Below are 27,317 nucleotides of genomic sequence, written 5' to 3'. Positions count from 1 at the left end.
GGGCACAGCTGGAGTGGTGGGCATAAAAACTGTCTGACATATCCGCTGGCCGATTTGATTAAGTTGTCCCATCGCGACCAGCTGCTTTGGTACACTGCTGAGCAGAATAATATGACTTCGGCTTACTATTTAAGTATTTTGCTTATTTTGATTTTCTAAAACCCTCTTTTTCCCTCTGTTCAAATTGTATTAAATATGTATTTTATAATATCTTAAGCTCATAATTAATAAAGATCTGTATTCCACATATAATTTTTTTTAATACCCAATTTTTTTTAGCGATAATGTAAAAATTGTTTTTTTTACAGCTAATTTATTTATTATGGGTGTTGACCAAAAAATTGTATATTTATATTCGATCTAGTGAGGCATATTCAAAATATTTCGCCTTATATTCTATTATTTCTTCCTCGACTGTAGCAGTATCTGTATCTAAAGCCCGTTCTGTATTTGTATCTGTATCTAGGCAGCTGCCACAGTCGTCACAAATATGGGTGTGAGTTGGTCGGAAGAAGACAGTCTCAAAATTGAGAATGGCAACTGGAGGCTGGCCATCAAAATTCAATTGGTTTGAGGCACTACGTGAGTCGCCTAGCACACTCAGTCCCCAAAAGCAAAATGCTCCGTCTTGAGACAATGGCGGATCCCACTGCATAATTCGGCCATTAGGCTATGTGCTTTCTTTTTCTTGGCCCTGATTTTCCCGGGGACTCTGGCAGACAGTGAAGCGGCGTAGACAATGTCCGGAAAAAGCCTTGCCTGGCCTCGCCTCGCCTCATTAATGCACCCGAAAAACATTACCCGGATGGGAAATGCATGGGCACTTTTCCGAATTTTCCGCCATTGGGCCCAGCGCCAAATGATGCATTAGAATCGAAGGGAGGAGAGACCCTTCGAAATAAAAACATATTAATTATCTCTGGGGTTGGGCCTTGTAAAAGGTGTCTTTGGTGTTTAGAGGTCATTGCAGAATTCTGGATTTAACAGAAAGAGTTCTGGAGGCTAAATATAAATATAATATTGTGTATTTTAAGCAATATGGAAATAAGAGTTTCTAATTAACAACAAATAATAATACTCTCATATTACAGACATTTTTAATGATGTTCCATAATTTGTGTGTCAGTAAGACTAGGTTTCTCCATATTATATCTTCTCTTTAAGTTTAAGTTCCTGCGTATAGAATTTCTTTCCTATTTAATATTTATTATTTGCCAATATTTTTATATAATGTTCTTTAAGCCTCCTGGCTAAATTCTGTCTTATTTCCTAGACAAAGACAGGTATTTCTTTCGACGCAGAATATAAAAACGCAAGATAAAGCGAATTAAAATGTTCCGTTGGCACAAGACATGCCGAAAGCGAATCAGATACAAAGGAATACTGATCCCATAAAACTTGTGGTTATTGGGCAGATGAAGATCTGGGGAGCCGTTTCCCCGGCCACTTTCATGTAGTTTCTCGTTTCGGACAAACACTTTGATGGACTGCTCGATGGTTTGTTGGCGCACCGCCCCCTTTATGATCCCCTTACCGCCCCCCGCCCCTTATTTTTTTTGGGGATACCCCTGCCTCTTTGTCTTTATGATTTTATGATCGACAAGGAACCGCACACGCGGATTTTATGAGCGATGTCAAATGGTTGCGTCAGTTCTTGTTGCGATCGGAAAGAAATATGATTTGTAATATTGGATATCAAGAACGCTTTAACGAGCTCTTGTATATATTCCGTATTCCCCAGGGGTGGCAGGTGTGTCAAGGGAGGGGGGAGGTAGGGAGGGTGGCTCGGTATCCCCTTCGAACCACACACTCGCCACATAAATTATAATTTTTTCAGCACCCGGTCGCCCAGCGGGACGGTGGCGTAAATAAATAAAATTAATGGAAATATCAAGCACACTGCGCATAAAATTGATAAAAGACGTTCATCGGACATGGGCATGGGAAATTGGGGGGAAAATACAGGGCCCCGCCCCATCGGTTTTTGGGTTTAAACGGGGTCAAGCGATTGCATTCTGTGTGTGTTGTTTTTTTTTTCTTGTTTTTAACAAAAATAGAGCAGACAAAATATAATAACAGAGCGCACAGAGCTGGAAAAACTGGAGAAAGCGCGTCCCAAAATAGTTCTGGCTTCTTTTTCCGGTACACCAGCAGCGGCAGTAGCAACAGCATTATTGCTGCCCGGCAGCAACATGCAACATGGGAAGGGAGCAACTGCAGCGTCTGTGCCGCATTAATGCATCATACAGTCGATTCTACGGTTTTGCAGGCCAACAAAAGAGACAACGCCTCGAAAAGTGCGAAAGGTCATTGTTGCCTGTTGTCAATTGTTATTGCTGGTGGCTGATTGTTGGTGACCCCATGCCGAATTTACCCCAGGGATCGGCTAGACGGGTACCCCCATCGGCTCAACCTCCAGGTTGAAATTATAATTATAATTTGGGCAAATACATTAGAGCCGTAAGTTGTTTCAAGGCTCTTTTGGTTTAATATGTTGAGAAAGCGCAAATATTACAATATTATATTGTTTAAAAAAGCAAAACACAACTCATTTCCATACTCTTATGCGGTTTTCTGTTTCGTTTGCTATGCCAAGCTCTTCAAAAAGTTCCGAATTATTTTAATGCTTTAAGCTTATTAGCAAAATGAGATTCTTAAAAAATGTTGACATATTATTATTAACTAATTATTAACTTTAAGGCTTGATTGATTGCTCCTTAGTAATTTCGTACGAAATCTTTTATTTTTAAAAACATCGATTGTAGAACATAATAGCTTTCAAACAATTTCTTAGCTTCTTCTTAGGCATTTCAAAAACTTTATCAAAAGTCAAAAAGCTTTCTAAAAGTTTTGTCCAAGTTATTTTGTAGGTAAATAAGTGCATTTAAAGCACACATGTATTTAATAACAATAATTGTCATGGAAAAAAGAAACATAGCTTTTAAAATCAATATTAAATTAAGACATAACATTTCCATTAATCCTTAGTGAAGAACAATTTTTTACTTATGTTCAAAAGCTCACAAACAGCTCCCAAAGTTCTTAGGATGGTGGACAAAAGGCATGTAAGTGCTATTAAGTTTTCCACCCAGCTTTCAATCGCTTTTAGACAGTTCCGCTACCACAGGATACAGAGCTTTTGCCTTTCAAGCTTTCTACAGAAGGATATGATTTTTCAAAGTATAAAAGAACTTACCTGAAAAAATAGTGTAAACGCTACCCATTGATAATATTTTGTGTGCTTTATTGTTAGAGGCCCGCGGCCCTGTGAATTATGAACTCCGGGAAAAGGCACCTCGGAACCTTGCTTCTTCATAAACGCATCGACCACTGTATACGTTGAGTGTATCCAACAATATGTGTTGAGAACATCTTCGGGAATGTCTCTGCAATCGCAAAAAGCGCATTAATCGATGAACTATCGAAATAATCGATCACTTACCTTGTATGTACACAGTCTATGGGATTTCCTACGTACTGCCGCGTCGTCACAGCAATCGAGAATGTGATCAGTAATATAACCGTTGCGTTGGTGTGCAGGCGAAAAACAGGTGAATCGATTTTGACATGAGACACCTGTTGTCCGTTGTTATCGAAGCGTTATCGATGATTATCGTGTTTTGTGTGTGGTTTGTTGGGTGGTTGTTTTAATCGTGTTTTATCGGTGGGGACGAAGAAGGAGAACATTATTATTAAAGGTATTGGCAGTGGTTTAAGTTTACATAAGTCCAACGCAAAAATTAACCCAAAAGAGGTAAACAAAAACGGATGATGAGATAAGTCTCTGAAATGCAAAACGTTTGCTATGTCTGTTCTGAATGAAATCGAGAGGACTGCTCTCAGGTGCTTTATCATATGGGGTTATATATCTGGTTATGTACATTCATAAGCAATTTCTTTTTTTCCGCTTTCAGGGGGCCTTACAATTAGCTAACTCACTTATCAATAAGTATTGGGGCCTCCTATTCGCCTGCAATCAGAAGCTATATGTTTTTTTCTTTACCATTTTATTTATGTAATTTTTATTCATATATCTTCATCACTCAAGTTGCAGGCGAAGTAGGGCGTTTTAAGATTAATGCGAAATAAATACAATTTGCTTTTGGAAGAATTCTCGAATTCTTATCGGCTTTGCCATTGTTTTTCTTATGGCCGGTAAGTATAGTAAGGTGTCACAGCAATTGTTTCGACTTCCTCAGCTAGCTTTAACACTCCTTTCTTTTCTGGTTTTAAAAACAAAACTAAAGGAAACAAAAAACTAAATTTTATGTGTGTGAGCAAGAGATAGAAAGAGATAGAGAGAGGTGTAGGGAAACGAAAAGTGATTGAACTGCTGGGAATGCAAATTTCGGATTTGATTTTTTGTTTTGTTTTTTTGCATTGGAGGCGGATATATAATTTACAGATCGATAGAGATGAGGATTCTTTCGGAGAAGAATAATTGACCAATTTCTGGCCGCCATTTATGATTTTTTTTTTGCTTTAGCCAATCAAAGTTCGCTGCAGATTTCGATATCGAATTAGAATTGTATTTTCTGATAGGTAGGATTTTAACGATGACCACTTAATCGATATTTATCAAAATGTTATCGCTCGACTGACTGACTGACTGACTGACTGTCTGACTAGTTATGGCTGAGAAATCAAAAGAAAACACAGAGTTAAGAGGAAGAGAGACCTGTGAAATTTCGATAATGGCTTGGTTCAGAATTGATTTGATTTAAAATCGAATGCAGATTGATTGGCTGAGTGGTGAGTGGTTTAGTGGTTGAATTGAAATTTGGAGTGGTGGTTCGTTTGTGGCGGCTTTAGCGAGGTGAGTTTTGTGAGCTGAGCTGTGGTGAGAGACATACTTTAAGAGGTGAAAACTGAATACTGCAGTGATCAGTGATTAGTGATCAGTGATCAGTGGTCTGTGATCGTGGTGAGTTCTTAAACTTGGGTGCCACTTGGTGGTGAGTTGTGATCTGTGATCTGGGTGGTTGAGTGGTGTCTTTTGTGGTAAAGTGGCAGAGTGGTGGTGGTGTGGTAGAGTGGTGAAGTTGAGAACGCGAGAGCGAGCGGAGCAGAGATAGAGTGAGATCGAGTGAGAGTGAGTACATTATAAAAAACAAATTGAATACATAAGTAGTTGGAATGTTAATTTAATAAGGTAATACGTGGTGAAAAATCTAGGTGAGTTTGAGTTTGAAATTGAATTGAGTTGAATTGAATTTAATTGAATGTGGCGAAAATGTACGAGAACTGCTTATATAAGATGGTTGAAAATTGGTTTACGTTTAATCTAGTTTTTAGGTAAAATCAAACACAATACACAAGTTAGAGTGAGACAAACAGACATAGAGAGCGAGAGAGATACATATATATTATATATAGGCATATTATATTAACTGAGATAGTGAGAGAGAGAGAGAGTATGTGTGGCAAAGTGAGACAGATAGCGCGGTAAAGCTGGGTTCTAGGCTTAAATATGTTCTGAGTTCATATATATGTAGCTTTAGTATATTTTAGCAGCCCAGACAGACGATCTATAAATGTTTAAGTAACACTCATCTATCTGGGCCCAGGCCATACTTTTTATTTTGTTTAAGCTCTATCAGTTTTTCGTTTTTTTTAGCTTTACAATTTTCGTTTAGTTTTATAATAAGTATTTGGGATTTTAAGTTTTCTTCGGCTTTGGTTAATTTTGAAACACAAAATCGTAACGAAATCAATTACATCTGGATCTGCTAGCATACAGTTAGATAAAGATATAGATGTGGTACGGATATAGTTTGCTTTGTTTCTGTTGGATCTCTGTTGTTGTTGTTGTTTTACTGGTTATTGTTGCTGTGGAGTCTGGCGTTTGTATCTTGTATCTTGTAGTTTGGAGTTTTTGGTTTCGAGTTTGTAGTTTGGAGTTTGGAGTTGTTTGTTGGTTGCGGTTTATTTCTTTGCTGACTTCGGCTTACTTTCTTGTTATATATACGGTATACGATATACTTAAAGCTCAGAGATACATACATGTATATAAATATAGAGAGTGTGGTTTATTATCTTGTAGTTGCTTTATTTTGTTTTGGTTTGGTTTTGGTTTTGGTAACGCTTGCATTTCGTTTGCTTTTTTTTTTTGCATTTTGCATATTTTTTTAAGGGTGGGGTCGTGAGATTGCGTGAGAGAGAGTCAGACAGAGTTTGTTTTTGGTGAGTAAGTGAATCCGTGATTGAGTAATCGAGAGAGAGAGATAGATAGTAAGTAGGTTTATTTAGGTTTCTTTAGTTCAATTTATTTTGCTTTAGTTGTTGGTATTTAACTGACTTCGTTTTACTTTGAGTGTACTTATGCAAATACAGAGAGAGAAATAGGGGTTTTTGGTTTTGGCAGTCGACGGCGATTAAGATGGCCATTCCAAAGTGACTAGAGAGAGATTGAGATAGGGTTTCGGATAGAGACGGAGTGATTGTGAGGTAACGTGACATATAGAGACAGAGCGTGAACGTGATTCAGAGACAGAGCGTGATATTGGAAAACAAATTTAGTCGTAAGGGAACCCAGAAATCTCCGTGGATAATACTTTATTTGTTCAAAAGTAGTCAAAGTATTTTCGATTATAGATGTATTTAAATAAATTCATTTATATCAATACGAATATTTGTTTCATAAAATATTAAATAGATTGTGTCAATTTACTAGTTCAAACAGGTAAGATCAGAAAGTACAGTACAATTTTTCAGAAAAATTTATGATAGTTCAATAAAACATATAAAGTTTATTTAAATTTATTTCAGTTTATTTCAATCGATGATCTAGTTTACAAAAATATTTATTTCAGAGTGTATTACTCAAATTAGGTTAATGTTCTAAATTTGAATTACTATACTACATTTGGGCTGATAATAAGGATATTTAAAGACACCAGAGATTTCCAGAAAAGAATCGGGAAGGGATTAAATTAGGGATTATTGGTTTTCTTAGTGTGCTGGCGTGTGTGAACTTATTTTCGGCATTTGCTAATTTAATGCTGATTCGTGACTTTGGTGACTTTTGGTGATTTTAGTGACTTTAGTGACTTTGGTGAACTCGTGATCGTGATCGTGACATGGTGTTTGTTCGTGTCCTGTGCTTTTGGCGTGTTACACTTTTAGCTGTTTTTGCTATCTTTTTGAAAATTGCTTAACATTTTGTTTTGGTTTAAAGATACTGCATTACGCATTGTATTTTTTTGCTGTTTGTAGTTTTGTGGTGATTTTGGTGAGAGGCAGAGGCAGATTTTTGCATTACGTTCACAATTGGCACAGTATAAATATATATTTTATTTTGGTTTGGTTGGCGTGAGTTCTGTTGGGATGTTGGGTCCAAATTGGCAGAGTTTTTACATTTGAATTAGCAGAGGTCAATCATTAAGTGAGGCGTTTACTTTTGGATTTCTGGGTGTTTTTCTCATATAGATTTTTTTTTTCTGTTTTTGGTTTGGCACTTTCCAGGGTTTGGACTCGGGTTCAAACACACACTATACAAAAAAACACATCTCATATCAACGACAGAGAGGACAACAGATAGAGTGGGGGAGAGAGAGAGCGAGACAGAGAAAATGGGGCAAAGAGAGAGAGAGAGAGAGAGAAGGGGAGTGAGATGTGGAAAGAGACAGAACGATGATCTTTGGAAGGCGTAAATCAAAAGTAAAAGTAAGGAAAACCATAAAGCGAAAGTGTCTACGTAACGAAATCGAAACGAGCAAAGAAAATGGGAAATGCGCGCACACATAAAACAGAAACAGGCCAGGGGGATGGTTTTTCCGGGGGGAGGCTACAGTGCGGCTTATGCTGCTAGGTCCTGTCATCTTGAATTCTTAATTTTCTGAATTTTTCTTTATTTTATCTCTTGTTTTTATATTTTAAGGACGTGTTTACACTAAGTTCAAAGAAGCACCTTATAGACAGTAAAATGATTTGTTTCGTAATAAATAGTAATTACAATTAACAATTAATTAATTTGGCTTTGGGGGTTTTCAGCCACTGTCCCACTTAAAAATTTTCATTTCCGCTTAAAGATCTCCTGTGAAATTCTTAACCTCTTCCTCTGAGATCCCCGAATAACCGTCTTACACTTCCGGCACGCACTGTACGCCGATCCCCCGCCTGAGGAGGAGCGCAGCCGAAATCCTTTGACCAACCCAATCTGGCCGAGTGCACCCTTGGGTTATAATGGAATTCAGCCCAAGTGGATGAACGACGATGACTGTTTCCCCCCCCCAAAGTAGCATGTGTAATAAGTATCATGTGCGCTGGACTGACTTACTGAGGGCTGATTAACGAAATGAGGGCCAGAAGAGTGCGACTGCGACTCCGGGACTTCGAGGCTTTAAGACCCCGACACCCCAACACTCCGACTCCTCGCCGACTGACTGACTTATGCCCAGTAACCATAACAATGAATTTTATGCCCCCTTTCGCCGATTGTCCCAACCCCGAACTCTCTTATTCGCCTACTGGTAACTGCCACTGACTGTCGACTGTTAGTGCCACTGCTGTTGCAGAGAGAGAAAAATTCTACTGCATGTGGGATATCTTATACATTTGTAGCATTTCATTTAAGTGTAAGTCTTATTACTTTATTAATATGCAATTTATAAGAAAACAGGAAATATTACGTTGAGTTTTTATTTAAAAGCCTTTTATTACATTATTTAATAACATTGTCAGCATTTTGTTTAACTAAACTAAAATGAATTGTATACAAAAATGTTGCCTAAAATTTGAAAATTTTTGAACGTATTATTTTTAATATTAATTTTTAACTTATTTTTTTTTTAGCATGTAATCTAATTATTTTTCACTATTCCTTAGATCTTATACGGGTTATTGAAGGAGCCCTAAATTCGCTAAATATTTATGATGGCTAATGTGGTTTCGTGTACAAATATATATAAATTATGCACACCTGAAATAATTCGTGTTTAAAATAAAATTTGGACTGACTGACTAGGTATTTTTAGTTCGAATGCCTCTGGAATTATTCTCTCAGTGCAGCAAGTGAATGGGAAGCTCAGTGGCTCCGGCTCGTTTCTGCTATTAGAACAACATTGGCAATATATTTGGGGCAATAAAAATAAGCTTTTGCTACAACAAGGAGGCGACTGGCTTTGTATTTGTACTTGCTGCCCCGTATTTGTTATTGTTATGGGTCCTGCCGCAGTGCTTGCCACTTACGCTTCATTAGGATGCGTCTAAGAACTCTTGCAGCCAGTCAATAATAAATTGAAGTCAGCTCTCAGTCTCCGAGAGCTGGAATTCAGTTCCAGGAGCACTGAGCACTGAGCTCCAAGTGCCAACCGCGTGGTAGCAATAAACAAGCAAACAACAAGGACAGATTCACATCAGTGGGACACGCCCCCTTCCCAAGCCGCCCCCCGGTTACACATCATTGGAGTTGACTTTAAATTGGCGACTTAAACGAACAATTGGCCCCGGGAAAATTCAGCAGAGAACTAAACAAAGAACTAAACTAAAAAAAATTTAGAAATGTGAAAACTAACAACAGGCTTTTCAGGGGTAGTGTTTTGTTTGTTTTGTGTGTGTTTTTTTTTGGGTAACAGTTATTGGATTGTTTTTTTTTTCAGTCAGCAGGCAGACTGGATGCTTTCACTTATGCAAGATACAAATACAAGGGATTATAGTAAGATATTTATATATAAATATATATATTTAGAATATACGGTTGGGTGTTATATGTTGAAGTAGTGTTAAATAAGTGGTGTTCTTGGTGTGTGTGTGGGGGTGGGTCAAACCATTTGTAATCGATTTGTGATTTTCAATTTATTTTCCGGCTGATCGGCGCCTATTTACACAAGTCCAAGCTTCAGGGGCTTGGGTTTTTAAAGGACTCATTTTTAAGCTATTTACTGGGTTTACTGATATACAAATCAAACAATTTTAACGTGCCACAACAAAAGCGGAAAAACTTAAGGAAAATATAGCTCTACGTGCTTTTAATTTGTTCTTTTTACATAAATTGCTTTCAGAGATAGAGAGAGAGAGGACAAAGAGATAGAGATGCATGCGTCACGGTGATTTTTCACAGCCAGGGTTGCCAGGTCTGGCCAATAAAATGCAAACAACAAGTTCAAGCGTGGGCAATCGGCAGCAAAATAAGTGAAATTCTTCAGTTGAATCGCTGCTTTCTTATGACTTATACGTATTTATTGTATGGTACATGGGTAGTCATAGGTGTTTATCATATAGGGTTTGCAGAATCATACAGTTATAGAGTGGTATCAAAATCAAATACGAAAAAAAGGGTGTCAACTCTGGGTGTTTGCTACTTTTGTGTGTTTTATCTTTTTTGTCTCTGTGGCTCATGTTGCACAAGTATTTTGGATAGTTTGAGTATAGTATAGTATATAGTTTAGCTTGGAGTAAATAGTTTTGATTTGGTTAGTATATATGCGGTATATTGGTAGTATACGGTATAGATATGTTCATGTCAACTGTGGGGTTTGCATTGGTTTAGGTTTAGCTTTTGATACTTATTTTTGGGAATATTTCACACTTTTTCTTTCATTTTATCATAGATTTTTTTATTCTCGTTTATCGAAATTTCAAAATGATAACAAAAACAAATCTCGATAGTTCTGAACTGAGTGAGTGAGATACAAAGATACAATAAGCGGCGCACACTCGGCGGGTGAGCTTGAAAAAGACAGAGTGTTGTAGAAAGAGAGAGATATATAAAGAGCGGGGCCGAGATAAAGAGACAAGACTCCATTGCTGATTTCTACACAGAAATTGCTCGATTGCCAACATATATGCTGCCTGTCCGCTTAGCAGTTGGTATTTTTTGTATGGATTATCGGTTTTTGTTAATATATATATCGTATATAGATCGCTTTTAGTTAACCAAATTTAATACAATTGAATTGTAGACACACAAGCGCACGCAACACACGCACACACACAAAAACATTGAAATTAGCATTTTTGAGTTAAAGACAGAGAGAGAGAGAAAGATGGAGAAGTGGAGAAGAGTAATTGGTATTTTTGGTTTTCTGGTATTTTTTTTGGGGTGGTGTGATGGGTGGGTTTTTCGGTAAGTGGGGGGTGGTTCGGTTTTGGTCTGGGATTTCCTCCTCTTCTGCTTCTTTGTCTTCAGTGGGTGGTACTTTTCTTACGGTTCCAAAAATAAAGAGTTCGCAAAAATGCCAGCCCAAAAAGAATACTGTTGCATACTTTTTGGCGCTCGAACCGGTACTGTTTTCTATTTTTTGTGATATTGTTTATTATGGTTATTTGGTATTCAGCTTCAGTTTTTTTGGCATTCGACACAAAAAATCGTTCGTTTACATTAGTTTTCTTTGGTACATTTTTCGGTATTTTTTGCGTTTTCAATCAATTAAAATTGCACATTTTCAACAACATCAACAACGACAACTACTTTTTGGTATTACGAGTAATATTTATTGTTATTTTTTGGTTTTGTTTTTGTTGTTCCTTTAGATAGATATATAGATATATATATTGAGGTATATGTATGTAAAGATATGCATATAGATATATATATGTATATATGTTTGTATATTGAGTATTGTATATAATAGATATATTTAGTTTGAGTACGAGTAGATAGGCATATAGATAAATATAGATGGTGTAGAATACGATAGTTGTTGCTTCTGCTCGGCTTAGTTCCATCGATCGCTTATTGGTAATCGAAATAAAGAAATCCAAAAATCAAACGATCACAAACCAATCGATAGAATAATAGAAAATCAATAACGCTTACGATTACTGGAAAATAAAAAAACAACAATTTGGCTTGCTCGCAATTGCTCGGTGACTTATCGATCTTAAGAAATGAAGATATCTAAATAAAAAGTTTAATTCAATATACGTCTACACCGATATATACGTACAACTGATTACACATACACATACAGACAAGCATACACATACACAATGCGAGATACTTATGTTTGGTTTAGTTACCTGCACACATATACGCTCTGGCAAAATTCATTAATAACTAAATTCAACACAAGTTAATCAATATCTATAATTATTTGTTTAGTTTTTCTATCTATTTATTAGAATTGGAATAAAGTAATCGAAAAAATCGATTTTTGGTGATCAAAAATCTTTAAATAAAAAATGTGTCTTCAAGCGATAAAATCAAAATGCAAATGCATAATTTGACAAAATTAGTTTAACCAAAATTTTTTATACAATTTTCGAGCATATATGTGTGCTGATATATATCTGGCTTAGTTGGTAGTTAAAATAGTTTGCACTTGATATTACGATTACGGATACAATACCACAAATGCCGCAATACGAGGTAGATACTGATTGATTACGATAGTTACGGTATAGGGTTATTACCACCGCTTGCTTGCTGAGATCTGCCGATCGAAACATTTCCGTGTACGTTACGCTCAAGTTACTACAAGGATATCCGGCAAACAATACAACAAATGATACAGTTGGTACAGTACGAGTAGCATTATTGATATAGATACGAGTATGCATATTATAGAACACAAGAGACTGCAATTGATGGAGTTGTTGCGTACAGTTTACGGCTTAAGACACGTGCAAGTTTATTTTTTTTTGGGATTTTTGTATCAGTTTTTGGTATTGTAGGGGTTTTATTGAAGCTTTAACTACTTGATTGGGGCGGCAGAAAGAACGGGGTTGGTGAGAGAACTGAGGGCGTTATTGGAACATAAATTATCATATCAAATCAAAAGCTTATTTTGGGGTGTGCGCGGTGTGGAGTCAAACAATTTTTGGTTGGGAATTATAGGGTTCTTTTGCTTTCTGTTTTTCTTTTCGAATTTCGAGTAAGGTAAAGGGTATCTTATCTAGACTTCGGGTACGGGGATTATCTGGACTCAGAGAGAAATAGTTTAATAGTGAATAGAGAGACGGAGAGCGGCAAAGAGAGAAAGAGAGATACAGAGGGGTTTTGTTTTGGTTCTTGGCGATAATTGATCCACATTAGGAGGATTGCTTCAAGTTTGCTCAATTTCAAGTTTGCTTTTATGTGTTTTGTTTTAATTTTGTTTCTTTACGTCTTTTAATCGCGTTCGATTTTTGGCAAAATATATATATTTACACAGAACACCATATACGCGGCAATAGAGCTATATAAAGGGCTATCATGGGTTCAGACTTTCATCTTCATCGGATTCCTCACATCCGAAAGCCCTGCGATAGCATTTGGGTACTGTAATCGATTGCTTCGATTGCATTTGGTTGACCTACTTAATTAGTTACATACGCATAAATAGTCATCGTTATTGATAGATGTGGAAAATCATAATTGAAATCAACTGAAAAAGTTAACCTTGGCTGATCGGTTTTTTCGTTTTTTTTGCCAGCTTATCTTTGTCGTTTATCGTGATTGTTTATCGGTTATCACTAGGCACTCGCAACACTTTACTATACTTTTACAAAGTCTGCGTGTGTATGTGTGTCTGTAACTGTGTAAGTGTGTCAGAGTTACTAAGGAGAGACAGAGAGATTTCGAGATAGAGAGAGATAAATAGAAAGAGACACAAGTAGGGTTAGGGCGAAGAAATTGATACAAACTTCATTTTGTATTAAATTTGATTTGGTTTTTAGCTTGACCATTTCATATTTCTTTCGTTTTATGCAACAAACGGTTATTATTTTAATTTTTACGTAGACGTTGACAGCATATTCGTTGGTTGGCAGGCAAGCAATCTGTTATCGTCGGGTTAAGTTTCTGGTTATCGTTTTTTTTCGGCGCGGTGCGGCTGCGTTTTTGATAAAATATCGATTATTCTTTTTTGGAATTTGCATCCCCTGATTTGTTCTGTTTTTGTTCTGGGTTCATTTGTTCTTTAACCTGGAATCCTGTAATCGCGCTCTACTAGACTTAAAAAATGCTACAACATAAAGGAAAGAGATAAATAGAGAGATAGAAGGAGACGGAGAGAGTTGACAAAGCCAAAGCAAAGTTAAGGGATCGCGAACCGAAAAGTTTTAACTAACATCCGGTTTGAGGAATCACTGCTTAAAATCATAAACCATTATGGAATACAATGAAAACGATAAATGAAAAAGCACAATTTGAGCTAATTAACTACAGTATAATGATATTTTTATATATATGCAATATTTATAAGCAAAAACAAGGCGTAGATCAAGTGTGGTTTTGAAAAAAAGAGACACAAATAGTGAAAGAGACGGGACAGGCGGGACTGGTGAGAGAGACAAAGAGAGCAATAGGTCCTTATGAGGGAGATCGATAGAGAAACCGAGCTGAAGTTCGATGCTTTCGATAGTTTCTGGGGAGCGGGTGGAGAGTGGGTGGTGAGTTTTTAAAATGAGAACTAGAATTGTTTGATTTGTAATTACCATTTTCTATCACTTTGCTCTTGGCGGGGGTGGGGATGGATGGGCGTGGCCGCGTGGGCGATACCGCACACACACGCGTACACACACACACACACACCGCCAGCAGTGGTTCAGAGCCAGTCTATCGGCTATCGATAATTGTTATCGCCGCCGCCGCCGCTTGCGTAGAGATCGCTTTTGATTACGATTTCGGGATATCGTGTTTAATTCGATTGATCGCTGATTCGTTGATCGGTTAATTGCTTATCGGTTATCTTTATCGATGATTTGATTTGGTTTGGTTGTTCAGTCGCACAAGCTAAGGCCACCTTTTCACGAGTTGCCCTGTTTTCATTTGATTTTATTTTACTTTTATTTTATATTTTTTGATTTTGGGTTTTTTACATGTTTTAATTGCTTTGTGGTGCTAAGTTATCGCGCGTCACGTTTCTTTTCGTTTTCGATTTCGTTTTGATTCGGTTTTGCAGTTCGCTTGTAAATATTTTTTGTTATATACTTGGATATATACGTGGCTATATGTACATACGAGTTATCACATTCGTTAGCATTATTCGATCGTAGTTCATAGTTCTTGCTCGTAATTCACCGCATCTGGCACCGATGCCCATTATTACTGCCGCACTCTCAACTGTCTCTGGGTTTGTTCGTCGATGCTTTTGTACCAGGTAACCTTCTCTTCTGGGCAGGATCTGATCTGGAACTGGAACTGTCGCTGGTACTGGTACTGGCTCTGGCACTGGCACTGGCACTGCTAGTGGTACTGATAGTGGTGGCACTGCAGCAAGCTATCAAATTTGGCCAAAGGACCTCAGCTTCCCCAGCTGCTGTTGCTGCTGCCTCGGTTGCTGCCTCCTTCTCGATATCGGTAATCGATCTGGCGTTGTTGTTTCCGCTTTCGGTTATCGCTGCCGGCTCTGGGTTGTCACTGGCCAGGGTTGTCAAGGTTGCCTCATAGCCGCCGCTGCCGTTTCCGTATCCGTTTCCGCTGTAGTCGACCTTCACGTAGCGGGCACATTCGATTTTTATTTTGTTTCATTTCGGTTTTAGGGGTTCGTTCGGTATAGAATATATAAAGCATTTTGTTTGGGTTTTAATTACATAGATCGTCTCATAACCCTATAAAAAACTTCATCGGAGCAGGGCTTTCAGGGGTTAAGAGTTCTGTGAAATTGTTTGTGTTTAGAGTTTTTTGGGTTAAACACGCACACAATCGGGGGAGTTCTAGAGATAGAGCTTAACTGAAAAATCGCTTAAAAATTTTGCTTTTTAAAAACACAAACAAACAAACACACAAACAGCAAGAGGGAGACAGACATAGATATAGTAACAATTACGGTAATATTTATAGACTTTCATAGACATATTAGCTAATCAATCAATTACACAGCCGATTACAAACAATAATCAAATTCAACACAGAAGGAGACGCAAACTTAGTGACATAGAGAAATAGAGAGACAGAGACATGTATCTTTTGTGTGTGTGTGTTGGAAAGAGAGAGAAATATAGAGAGAAAGTCCGAGAGAGATGGGAATATGTTGGATGGACAATGGTTATTAATGGACAATGGGCTCAGAATGGGTCTCAATGAGAATTTGCAAAGCCCGAAAGAGACGGCAATAGAGGGGACGAAAAAGAGACGTCATCATCTTTTGTCCCGCCGCTGGTTTTTTTTTTTCATGTTGAAAATAATCCTACTTGATGAATGTTTTGCATATTAATTTAATTTTTTTCTGCGTTTTTTCTTTGGTTTTTGCTGACCTTTTCTTGTGAATGTTCATTTGTTTTTTTTCTGTCTTTTGTTGTGATCTTTTGAAGGAATGTGCTCACGGTTAATACATTATTACGAGTATTCTTATTCTGGTTGTTGTTACTTTCATTTGCATTTCGCTTTATTGTTATCATCTAGGGGCCGGGTTAGATGTAATGGCAATGGTTAAAAAGTCATGGCCACTAAACTCAAAACACAAACGAAATGAATGGTGGGGGAAAAGTAAAAGTAAAGTGGTGGGACGAGTAATACTTTTGACTGAAATGGAATGGTCTTGGCTTGGTATTTCTTTATGCATTGTTACTCGACGATGGTTATATGGGGTTAGTCCCCCAAATTACGATGGTCCACAGGCATCTGTAGAGTTTCGATGTTTACACATGGGATAAATTGGGTTTTTTTTTCTTAGGGGGTCAGTATACAGTGTAAAATACATTTGATACTCTCGGCTTATTGTCTTTTGTAATTGGTATTTAGTTGACTCATTTGTTACGCTTATAAAAATGGTAGTAGTAGAGTAGTAGTAGTATAAATAAATAAGTAGTAGAAGGTAGTAGTAACATATTCGATTCGCTTTTGCTTTGCGTTTTCATTTTGCGGTTTTTTATTTTTTGTTAATGTGTGACTCAAATCGATTTGGTTTTAGAGATATAATTGGTTTGATTTTGAGTTCGAGTTGAGTTGTAGTAGTAGAGTAGAGTATGGTATGGTATAATCAATCAATCAACCAAAGGCGGTATAAAAGTAGAGCAAGTTCACATGGATTAGTACGGTTGTTAAAAAGGAAGTGGACACTCACCGATGATCTACTCACTTGCATAAACGCATAGACGCCGCGTAAAAACTCCATATTTTGCTGCTCTTGAGAACCCTTTTTGGTTGTGCGTTGGGCCCGACTTATATACTGCTTAACGGTGTCCGCAACAAGATGTGGCTTTAGTTTGCGTGATAGAACCCTGAAAAAATGGGGATTGTTTAAAAATGGTAAGAAAAAATCGCTTAATGGTTAAAATTAAAAATTTAGGTCACGAGCAGTATGTATTAGTGTCACAAAGTTCATGATTTCATAATATTTATTTTAAGGATATTTAATTCATATTTCTTTTATTTATTTATTAACTTTTTTTTTTGAGTGGAGTTGGGAAACGTTCACATATTGATGGTCGACTGTATAACCAGCTTTAAGAAGCTAAATTTCTTAAGAGATTTTTAAAGTGCAAATTATAATTTAATTTTTTAAAAACATATTAATCAATCTTAATTTGCAAAAAACAAAAGGAACTTTATATACTAATACTTTTTAAAAGCCTTAAAAATTCAAAAATTTTTTATAGTTGACACATATTTTGTTAAATTTTTGTAGTCCGCAAAGAAGCTTCACTGCGGTGACATGTAGGTTATTCTTGTTCGAGGTCACCAACTGCCACTATACCACATACACTTTTCCACCTCACCACTTGGCCCTCGGCTCGCAACCAAATTGAAGCGCTAAGCAAATTGTCACTTGAGAGGTGCTCGCTTTTCTCATCTGCTAAACGGAAACACTTTCCCCAGTCTTTGTGCTAATTGGCCACACTTAGTGGCCCACCCACTTTTCCGACTCTTTACTATACAGTATATATGTATATATATATATGTCTATATAGTATGTGGTGTGTGTGAGTTTGGGCTACAAAATATTCACAAAGGATAGAGCTGCCTGTATGGTTGGAATTTTAGTGCTGGCTAATTGAAATCCTCCTCGACTGACGACTTTACGCATTTTGTGTGAATTGACAAAGCAGATTACGCTTATCGTTTAATTGCCCCCAGCAACAGGGAAACATTTTCATCTCCCATCTCCACCTCCATTTTCATCTCTGTCTGAGTTTTCATCTTCAATTTCCATCCGAGTTACCATCTACATCTATCCGCTCCATGTCCTGGCACACACTTACGCATAATTCCAGTTTTTATTAGCCAAGCTTTTAAGCTGTGACTAACCAGAGAAACGGAGATTGCGATTTACATAGGGAGAAAAGTTGCCTCTTTTTTGGTGCATTTTAGATTTCTTAGTGCTGAATTTTAATTCTGTTATTATATGTTTATATTTTGGTATTTTTAGTTAATTTCTTAGTAGTTTAAGTCCGAAAGTCCGACAAATAAGGCCGTCAAAACAAAACTCACTTTTAATTCAAATGTTAAAATAAATGCCTTACATTTCGCCTATCCTAAAATACTATTTTATTTGAATTTATTTAGGTAATCCAATTTAGCTTAAATGCCATAATTGTTTCACCAACTACTAAAAAATAGTTGTAATCGTTTAAAAATAATTTTGAAAAAATTTATATTTACATTTTTCCTCCAAAGCCACTCCAGTTTTTTTTTTTCAATGTGCAGTTGGGATTTAGGACGTTGGCAGTTGGCTGATAAGACTGAGGCTTCATTTACTACTCTATTGACTTAAGCAGCCGACAGCAGAAGCGAGCGCAGATTTTCTGTGATTTTCCCCACTTTTCTGTGGATTAGCAGAGCATTTAATTGGATTCCCATGTGAGCACAAAGGCACGAGGGCTCCACCCCCCTTCCATAAAAAAAAATAAAGAAAATATATATTGCAAACACCAAGGGGAAGAGAATCTGTGGAATTTAATTCTTGAAAAATGCAAAAATGAATTCTTTCTAATACCGCATATTCCCCGGGCAAAAAGCGGCAAAAAGAAACTAATAAAGTTAGCTCTGGGCGGGCTGCCAACGCGCATTTCCGTTTCCGGTGTGCTCCTAATTTATTATTAATGAAAAAAAAAAGAAGGGAGGATGGGGAACAACTGCTTGCTGATTACTTTTGTGCTGTTGCGTGGAACATACGCGAATCTCGCGATGCTTTTCGACTTTTTGGACGCGACTTTTCTGCATGTTGACCCTCGGGGTCAAATAAATTTGAGTACAAAAGCAGCAGAGGGCGTGGGGGGTCGTGGCAAGTTCCATCTTGGCTCGCCGAAATTGAAAATACTTAAAAAGGCATCGGCAACAGAATTTGTAACTTGTCCTTTGGCCTTATCGACTTTGCCAGCGGGGTGTATTCGGCTTAAATGTGTTTTCAGTTTATTTAAAATGTGTTTGCTTACTTGAAATATAATAGGGTTTTTAAAGGTCACAGATAAATTGATGACTAAGATTTAAATGAAGACTATGTTGGTCATAGAATTTAAAATCGATTGGTATTAACATCTGAAACATTGTATTTTTAGCCAATTTTTGCAATAAATAATTTTCATGCAAAAAATGGAAAAAATTTAATTTTTCCAGTTCACCAGGGATTTATAATCATTAATGTCACAGAACAAAAACGACACAATTTTAAAAATTCAATCATGTTGATTGTTGGGTAATTTATACTAAATAAATTTTATAAATAAAAAATATTAAACAATTTTACATCTCGGTCTTTTTGACTTGATTTTATATAATTTAATCGCGTTAAGGCTAGTTCCAGTTTTTGTATTGTATTGTTTATGATTTTAAGACCTTATCAAAGACTTTAAGACACATCTCCTCTGGTATTTTCATGTCGACAGTTTTTAAAATTACCAATTCAGCTTTTTGTCACTGCCTTCGGCATTCCATAACAATTCCAAATCGCGTAAGGACACAGATTTGCTCCTTTTTTGTGTTATTGAAATTATTTGACCTTTCCGCTGAGGGGCACAAGCTTTTAATTTATTATTATTTTCTTAACCGCATTCACCTTCTGCTTGGGTGTCCCGATCCGCCCTGCATGAATTTTCCTTAGGTTTTTTCGGCGGTTTTCAGTTTGTTTTTCCTCGGCTTTTGTTTTGTTTTCCCGGCTGACAGGCGTAACAGAAATGTTAAATTGCGAAAAATAAATCTTGAAATTGACTTTGTGCAGGGTTCGGTTTGCTTTGGTCCCTGCCGTATTTTTATATATATATTTTTTTTTTTTTCGGTTTTTGTTTTATTTATTTTGTGCTTTTTTTTCACAAACTGTCGCCTTTTTGAGTTGCTGCTGACAGCGTGAAAATCGAGATAAATGTGTTTTCACTTTCCCACTCCGCTTGCTATCGCTTGTCGGCGGTTAAAAGAACAGTTTATTTAATTTGTTACAAAAGAGGAAATCGAAAAAAAAGGTAAAGGTGAAGAAATTTTATTTAAATATTTGGTATCAGTGGGAGTTTCAAAGAGAAAGGATGTCTGTGATGCTCAATTCGTAAAACTGAAAGCAAAGTGCCAAAATTATCTGGTAAATATATCTCACTGGCATTCAACAGTTATGAAGGGCTAAATTGTATCGTTTATATTTTCCTTAACACAATCGGATATATGAACTAGTAAACATTTTGAAACACTCCAGGATTTTTATTTAATTTATTAAAAGCTAATATTTGACTTTATGTAGAGCAAATATTTCCCTTTTCGTGGTAAATTGCTATGTAAAAAACGCGAAGCCAAATTGCAACTTCAACTTTACTCAATGTGAAATAATTTCAGTGCCAGTTATTTTGGCCTTTGGGTGCTTCATCAACTATTTTATTAATATTGTATAAAACAAAAAATAGTACAGCAACATTTTCTCTGCTAGTCTAGCATGAAAACCATATAAGTTTCTTTTCCAAGTGCGGTACTTCAACTATTTAAATGTAAAATATTTACAGTACACATCCTGTTTATTTGTTTTACTATTTCATCAAATTATAATTATAAATTATAATTATACAGTTATATTTGGTTTTTTTTTGGCTATGGCAAACATACGGAATTCGGATAAATATGAAATGCATTTTCCTGCCTTTAACTGTCGGCTTGTGTGCCACAAATTTCCATGGGCCGAAGACTGCCCTCCTCAAAAAAAGGCACATATTGCAGGGACTGCATAATTCAGCGAGTGAAACAGCTGCCGTTACTGAATCGGAATCTGAATCAAAATCGGAATCCGAAGCTGCCATAACGTCGCAATCAATTTTGGTGCATCGGCTGTTCGGGGGAAAACAGGGAATAACAAGAGATTGTCTGGTTATTTTACAGCCGCAGCCAATTTACTTTTGCCGACTGACAGCCGAAGCGTTGGAATTGCAAATTTCCCAGCGGTAATAGGAGGGGCTGATGAAGCTAGCTAATCCGGAGCTCAGGTAGAAGTAGCACGTCATGTCAGTTAAATGAATTGTATTTGGCAAAAGTTAATGGAAATTCAAAGAAAAAGCTTAATAACCTAGTCTAAAAAACTCAATTCATTTAAAAACAACCTAGTTTTGAACTCTGGCTTATGATCATGGTCACACAGAAAAGTATTATAATATGGTCACACTAATAATAATAATATATTGGAATATAACAATATTTTAAAAACTCACAATGATGCAAATTAGTTTGAATGTTCACAAACACAAACATCACATACAAGCTTAAGGTATCAATTTAGTATTATTTATATAGCAAACAATTTAAAAACAAAATAAAAATATTTTTGAGGAATACTGCCGCGTACCTCGATTCTCTAGCGATGCGGAGACTACTAACAAATAATTATGCCCCAGCAGGTATTTGCCGCAAGTGAAGAAGCACTAGCAGCGCAGTTGCAACAGTTAATAAGAGAAAAATAAAAAAAATAGAGGAAAATGCGAAGGGAAATGCAGGAGCCCCAAAGTATGGAACAATAAAACGTTCTCGTGCATGTATCTGTAACAGAAAAAAAGGACAGAGATACATAAAAACGGTATGGCCACAAAGCCATTGGATTGCTCATTTAAGATTTTATTTTCTTTCCCCTCTCATATTATATATTTTTTATTTTACTCGCTTGCCATTTTCCTGTCAGCATAATAAGCGCAATTAGCAAGAGCACACTGGGTGGAAAATAGTTGGAGAAAAATTGATGGGGGGAAGCCACTTAAGCGTGCAATAAGAGAACAAATTAAAAGCCAAGTGCAAGTCAAGTGGGAAAGAAATATAAAATACACAAAGCAAGATAAGCTTTCCAAATAATCAAGGAAAACAAAGAGCTTGCGTAACAAGCAATATTTAATAAGTAACTTCTAATAGCTAATTAATGTTTTTGTTTTTTTGACCGCAATGAACACTTGCCTCATTTCACATTAATTCATTCATTCACATTTTAATCGGAAAATTGCTAAGGGCTTACATGGTCACTGAGCAGCCTTCATTTCATTTTGAAAACTTTGACAACCCTGCGCCCATTTCCACCTGCTTAATTGTCCACCCTGCCTCTATGTCCTTTGTTGCGGCGAGTCCTTCAAGATTGCCTCCTTGTTGTCCGATAATTGCTCCTGTTAACCGCCGTCAATTAAATTGCATGAAAAGCGGGGGCAGCAAGAGCCAATGCCAAAATAATTGTGCATAATTCCGTTTTGCATTTTACATCCAAACAGTCGCCATGTGCACACCGTTCGGGTGGGTAAATATGTATATTAAAATAAAATGGGACCATATTGCATGGGTGCCATTATTAGCATATTAAATCAGCGATCATTTAACCAGAAACAATGTCCATGACTGGAAAAAAACTCCACTCCACACGTTGACAAAATACAGAATATATTTTATGCATTATTGTTATATGACAAAATTATACAATTTTCGAATTATTTATTAAACAGCATTATTTTCTGCAAATTTACTTTATTCTTAGGTATTTCGTCTTAGTGCATTCAATGACTAGATTTAGTGCATTCAATCCTTGTGCTTGCATTTCACTTTTCTGATGTCGTTTGCCCTGGCCATAAATTTCGATTGCGACTTTTTGCGCAACTTTCTGCCCTTTGTTTGCTGTTAATTAGACCACACAACCTGTCAATCTCCCAGCGAGCCACCGAACCACCGAACCACCTGATGACCCCTAGAATGGTGCAGTGGTTTGGCTTAGCATGCTTACCTTGCCCTACTTGCGGTTAAATAGCTCGTGGTTATATTGCATTGAATACGGTTCGCTTTTTTGCGCTGTCCCTTGTGGGCATTTTGTCCCTTCTTTTTTTTTTTGGCACTTATCTGGCTTGTGCTTGTTTAAAATCACGCTTTAAGGACTTCGGGATCAGACAGAGCAGAGCACGAGGACGAGCACTCACCTACTACCCCTTTATTGTCTTATGCGGGATTTGTGCGCCAAGCTTCATATGAGGACAACGCACTCCGCACTCAATTCCATTTAAGTGCTGCACACACACACACGCATGTGCAAATTATATGTACATAAAGGGAACGAGGGTTGATTCAAGGGTAATGGTACGCTAAGTAAACGCATGAAAAGTTTTAGCACACATAATTAACTGTTATTAGTTTAATATATCGCGTAAGGTAAGAAACAAGTAATTAATTTTCACCTGATTGCATATAGCATGGCCACACTAAACTACAAGCTATTGCAGTTGGTTTGGCCACACTGCTTATTCTATTAAAGAAATTATTTACTCTTACACCAAATAATATTGTCAGTGAATATCTACAATATTCTAGAGCATCCAGATCTACTTCTACTTCACTTTGACTGCCAAGGAGCGATTTCCTCCAACTTGTTCCACATGTGTAGCACTTCAATTCTGGCGCAGTGCTCTCCCGCCCTTCCGCTATTCCGACTTCCCGACTTTTCCCGCTTCAAACGGGCGACACATGAAAGTTATTACACTTATTATATGAAGAAAATAATTTTATGTGCGGGCGAGAGAGCTATAGAGGGAAAATTAAAAGAGAAGACTTCATTTGTGCGGCTTGCAGAATGTTGTTAAGAGGCGGCCGTCGAGGAAGGGGGCGTGGCACGTGTATGTGCAAGTGTGAATTATATGCGCAGGCATTATATTATATAATAATGTGTAATAATGATTACACACTTCCACAGCGGACAGAAAGTGGGTGAAAGCTGGGCGCAAAAAGTAAGAAAGCCCAACATCATTTGGCTGAGATTTTGTTTTGCCTTTAGCAGTGAATTTATTTTAATCTCAGGCTATGGAACTAAAATATTTTAATGCGCCTCTATGGCAGTTGAGGTAACAGATTCTTTCTTTCAAATTAAACAAGCATAACATTTTTTTTATATCTTTACTATTTCTTAGTTTTTTGGTAAAACATATTTTTTTCTTCATTAAATAATCACAAAAAATCTTTAATATGTTTTTGTTTTGCTCCTACATAAAAAGTAAAAGTAAATTGCTGTTGCATTTCAGTTTATATATTTATTTGCTGAGCACTTCCTGTGTCCCCTAACTCCATCGTTTTAATCCCATTTCCATAAGCCATTTAATGCCAAAAATGTGTTTTTTTTATATAGTTTTTAAAATTCAAAACGAACTCTCCGTCCATAAATAATTCCTAACTAGAGTTGAGCAGTCAGCCGCAATGTCAACAACAACACACAACAACGGAATCAAGAATAAACAACAACCGAGCAACAACGAAAAAGGCAATGGGAAAATATTTTTTAATGTGCACTTTATCATCATCATGTCAGACTAAGCGTGGAGAGTTCTCGCCTCCCCCCCAAAAAAAAAGTATATATATATATGTATAAAATAAAATAAAAAAACACAACAACACAAATGACATTTATATAGACACGCCCCAGCGCCCCGACAACCTCCCACGGCCCCCCAGAATCATCCAACCACCCACCTTTCGGGTCCCCTTCTTTTCGGCATTGTGCAAATGCTTTCCCATTTGTCAGCTGGCACAAATTTGCATAAGCGCACTCTGGCAAGCGGTCGGATGACTTATGGTTGTCCTGCCCGAAACACCAGGCCCCCCTTCTTTTTGGAACGCCCCCCTTCTCCCACCGGAAAAGCCCCTTTGAAAAGCCCCCGAAAGCCCCCCGAAAACCAGCACCAGCCCCGCTGTCCACTAATCTCACGATCCAAAAAGTTCTCGTTGAAATTAGCTGTGAAATGCCAACAGGCACTGAGCACAGTGTGACAAAAACTCTATAAGTCAGTTGGTAATATCGCTGTCATAATCGAGATATCAATTACGTTGATGGTTGCCTATATTTCCTATATCATTAGAAAGAACCTTATATAAAAGTATATTCTTTGAATGATCTCTGGCTTTATAGATTTTAAAATTTAAAAGTCAGCTAATATCGAAGTGCGATAACTATTTAAACATCGATAATTTCGATAGCTTACTCTTTTAAATTTAAAATCCAAAGCATTTGTTTATACAAATTATCGTCGTACCTATAAAGATAGCGATTAAAATGACAAATTATTTCTATACAATCAAAATCCCACAGAAGTAGTGTGTACTTGAAATGATCTATGGCTTAAAATTTTTTTATCGATTTCGGAACTGAAATGTCAATGATTTTGGGTAATGATAAGCAAAAAATATAAATTATCGAGAACTTCGCCCAATTTGAATTCGATAATCCTAAGTTCCCGTTTGGATACCACTTCTATCGTTTCTGTTTGAAAGACTGCTCTAGTAATTTCCACTGTTAAAATAAGTGCCCTGCAAAAATGTGCTTTTTGGTCCACTGTGCCGATGAAAAGCAACAGAGAGAGCGGCAGAAGGGCAGCGGAAATGACATAGAAATGAAACAGGGAGCAGAAACAATGGCAAGTACACGGAGGCGGTGAGAGGACTGGCCGGGGAAAAATGGGGGGCCAGAACACAATGGCGACCATCTCTCACCTCTCACCGCAAAGGTTTCGGGCCAGCACACAATGGCCAAATGACTTGGCTCCGAGAATAAGGATAAAGCCGATGTGATGACAATGACGATGACGACACCAAACGGCGACAGCGCTGACGACAGTGGCACAAATCCTGTGTCGCGGGGCGAAAGTCGGAGTCTAACCCATATATGATATCAATATGGGTCACGGAGTCCTCTGTCGCTGCGAATTCAAGCGGAAAAGTGGAGAGAAGAAAGCCCACGGGAAAGCGAGAAGCCCGCATAAATGCAAGATTGATCCAGCGAAAGTTAGCGGCGCTGCAAAAACAGGACAGAGATTCAGGGCAGCAGACGGGATCTGAGGGAAATATTGTGAAAGAGCAACATTTCAGATTTATGCGGAAAAAATTCAAATATTTATTAAATAAGTATAGAGATTTGCAGACAATTATACAAAAGATCAAGGAAAGCGCTGGACTTAAGCTCCTGGATTAAACAAGTTATACAACAATTATTTTTGTTTGTATTTTGGTAAAAAACTCCAATTAATAAATTAAATTTAACTAACCATTTAAACAAACACATGTATTTTGAATGTGTTAAAAACATGAATACTCTAAAACGGAATTGCAGAATATTTCTATGTTTTAAACCTTTGGTTAAAACTAACATAATATTAAATTTTAGTAAGATCTGAGCTTAAACTTCGAATGCTTTATAAGTTAAATATATTCATAAATTGTAGCAACATAAATAAATGGTGTAGACTATTTAACAAAACAATAAATTTCGGGTTATATTAAAGATACCTTAAAGCACTCAAACCACTTAAGAAACTATTGCAAACAATTATTTGAACCCCAGGCAACGTTTTTATTGTAATTTTTCTCCGATAAATTACAATTTAAAAATTACTTTTAAGTTTATTGTAAGAAAAAAAGAGCACACAACGCCAAAAAACGAGGCTCTATGTTGCAGTCTTGTCAAAAGGCTCCAAGAACTCAAAGAAGTTACTGGTTAAATGAAAATAAGTAGAAGCAGAGCTTTAATGGCTCCAAAAAGCAAGACAGAATGGTAAATTTAGAACGAGGAGGATGGTATAAAATAAAATGAAATAAAGTAAAATAAAATAAAATAAAATAAAGCGCAGGCAGACAGAGCGAAAGAAAAATGTTGGAAAATTGTAGCATCATCGTCAGCCCAAGGGGGTTTTCCTCCATTTTCCTTCATTTCCCCCCCACCTCCAGCATTTCGTGCTTGTCGTCGTCATTGTCATCGTCATTATAAGCATAATCTTTAATAAACGAGTGAACACCAGGGAACCAACTGAAGCTGGGGCGGTGGAAAAGCCGCGGGAAAACTCTCAAGCGGCCGCAAATGGACGACAAGAGGATGCCAAAGGAAAAGCCACCACCCAACGTGGGTAGCCCAGTGCGATTTTTCAAGTAAACGAACTTTTTAAATTAATTTAGACATAAGCAGCTCTTTAAACTTCTGCCTCAGAACCGGCTAAGCGGTTCGTGTTTTTCCCGTTTTCCTTGATTTTCCCAGCTTTTCCTTGCCTCTGTCTAT

The 27,317-nt window shown here is 37.1% G+C and overlaps 1 protein-coding gene across 1 annotated transcript in view; it reads right to left on the bottom strand.

The window, feature by feature from the left end:
- LOC128264302 (innexin shaking-B) overlaps positions 1-27,317 on the bottom strand; it is a 62,077-nt gene that overhangs the window by 21,450 nt on the left and 13,310 nt on the right. The window contains 3 exon segments of the mRNA XM_052999718.1: positions 3,197-3,386; positions 3,443-3,576; positions 16,929-17,085. Of these exon segments, the coding sequence (XP_052855678.1) occupies positions 3,197-3,386; positions 3,443-3,576; positions 16,929-17,085 (481 nt within the window).

Source organism: Drosophila gunungcola, unplaced genomic scaffold (assembly GCF_025200985.1).
Source record: "Drosophila gunungcola strain Sukarami unplaced genomic scaffold, Dgunungcola_SK_2 000064F, whole genome shotgun sequence".
In the NCBI taxonomy this organism is placed as follows: domain Eukaryota; kingdom Metazoa; phylum Arthropoda; class Insecta; order Diptera; family Drosophilidae; genus Drosophila; species Drosophila gunungcola.
This window is presented reverse-complemented; position numbering and strand designations above follow the sequence as displayed.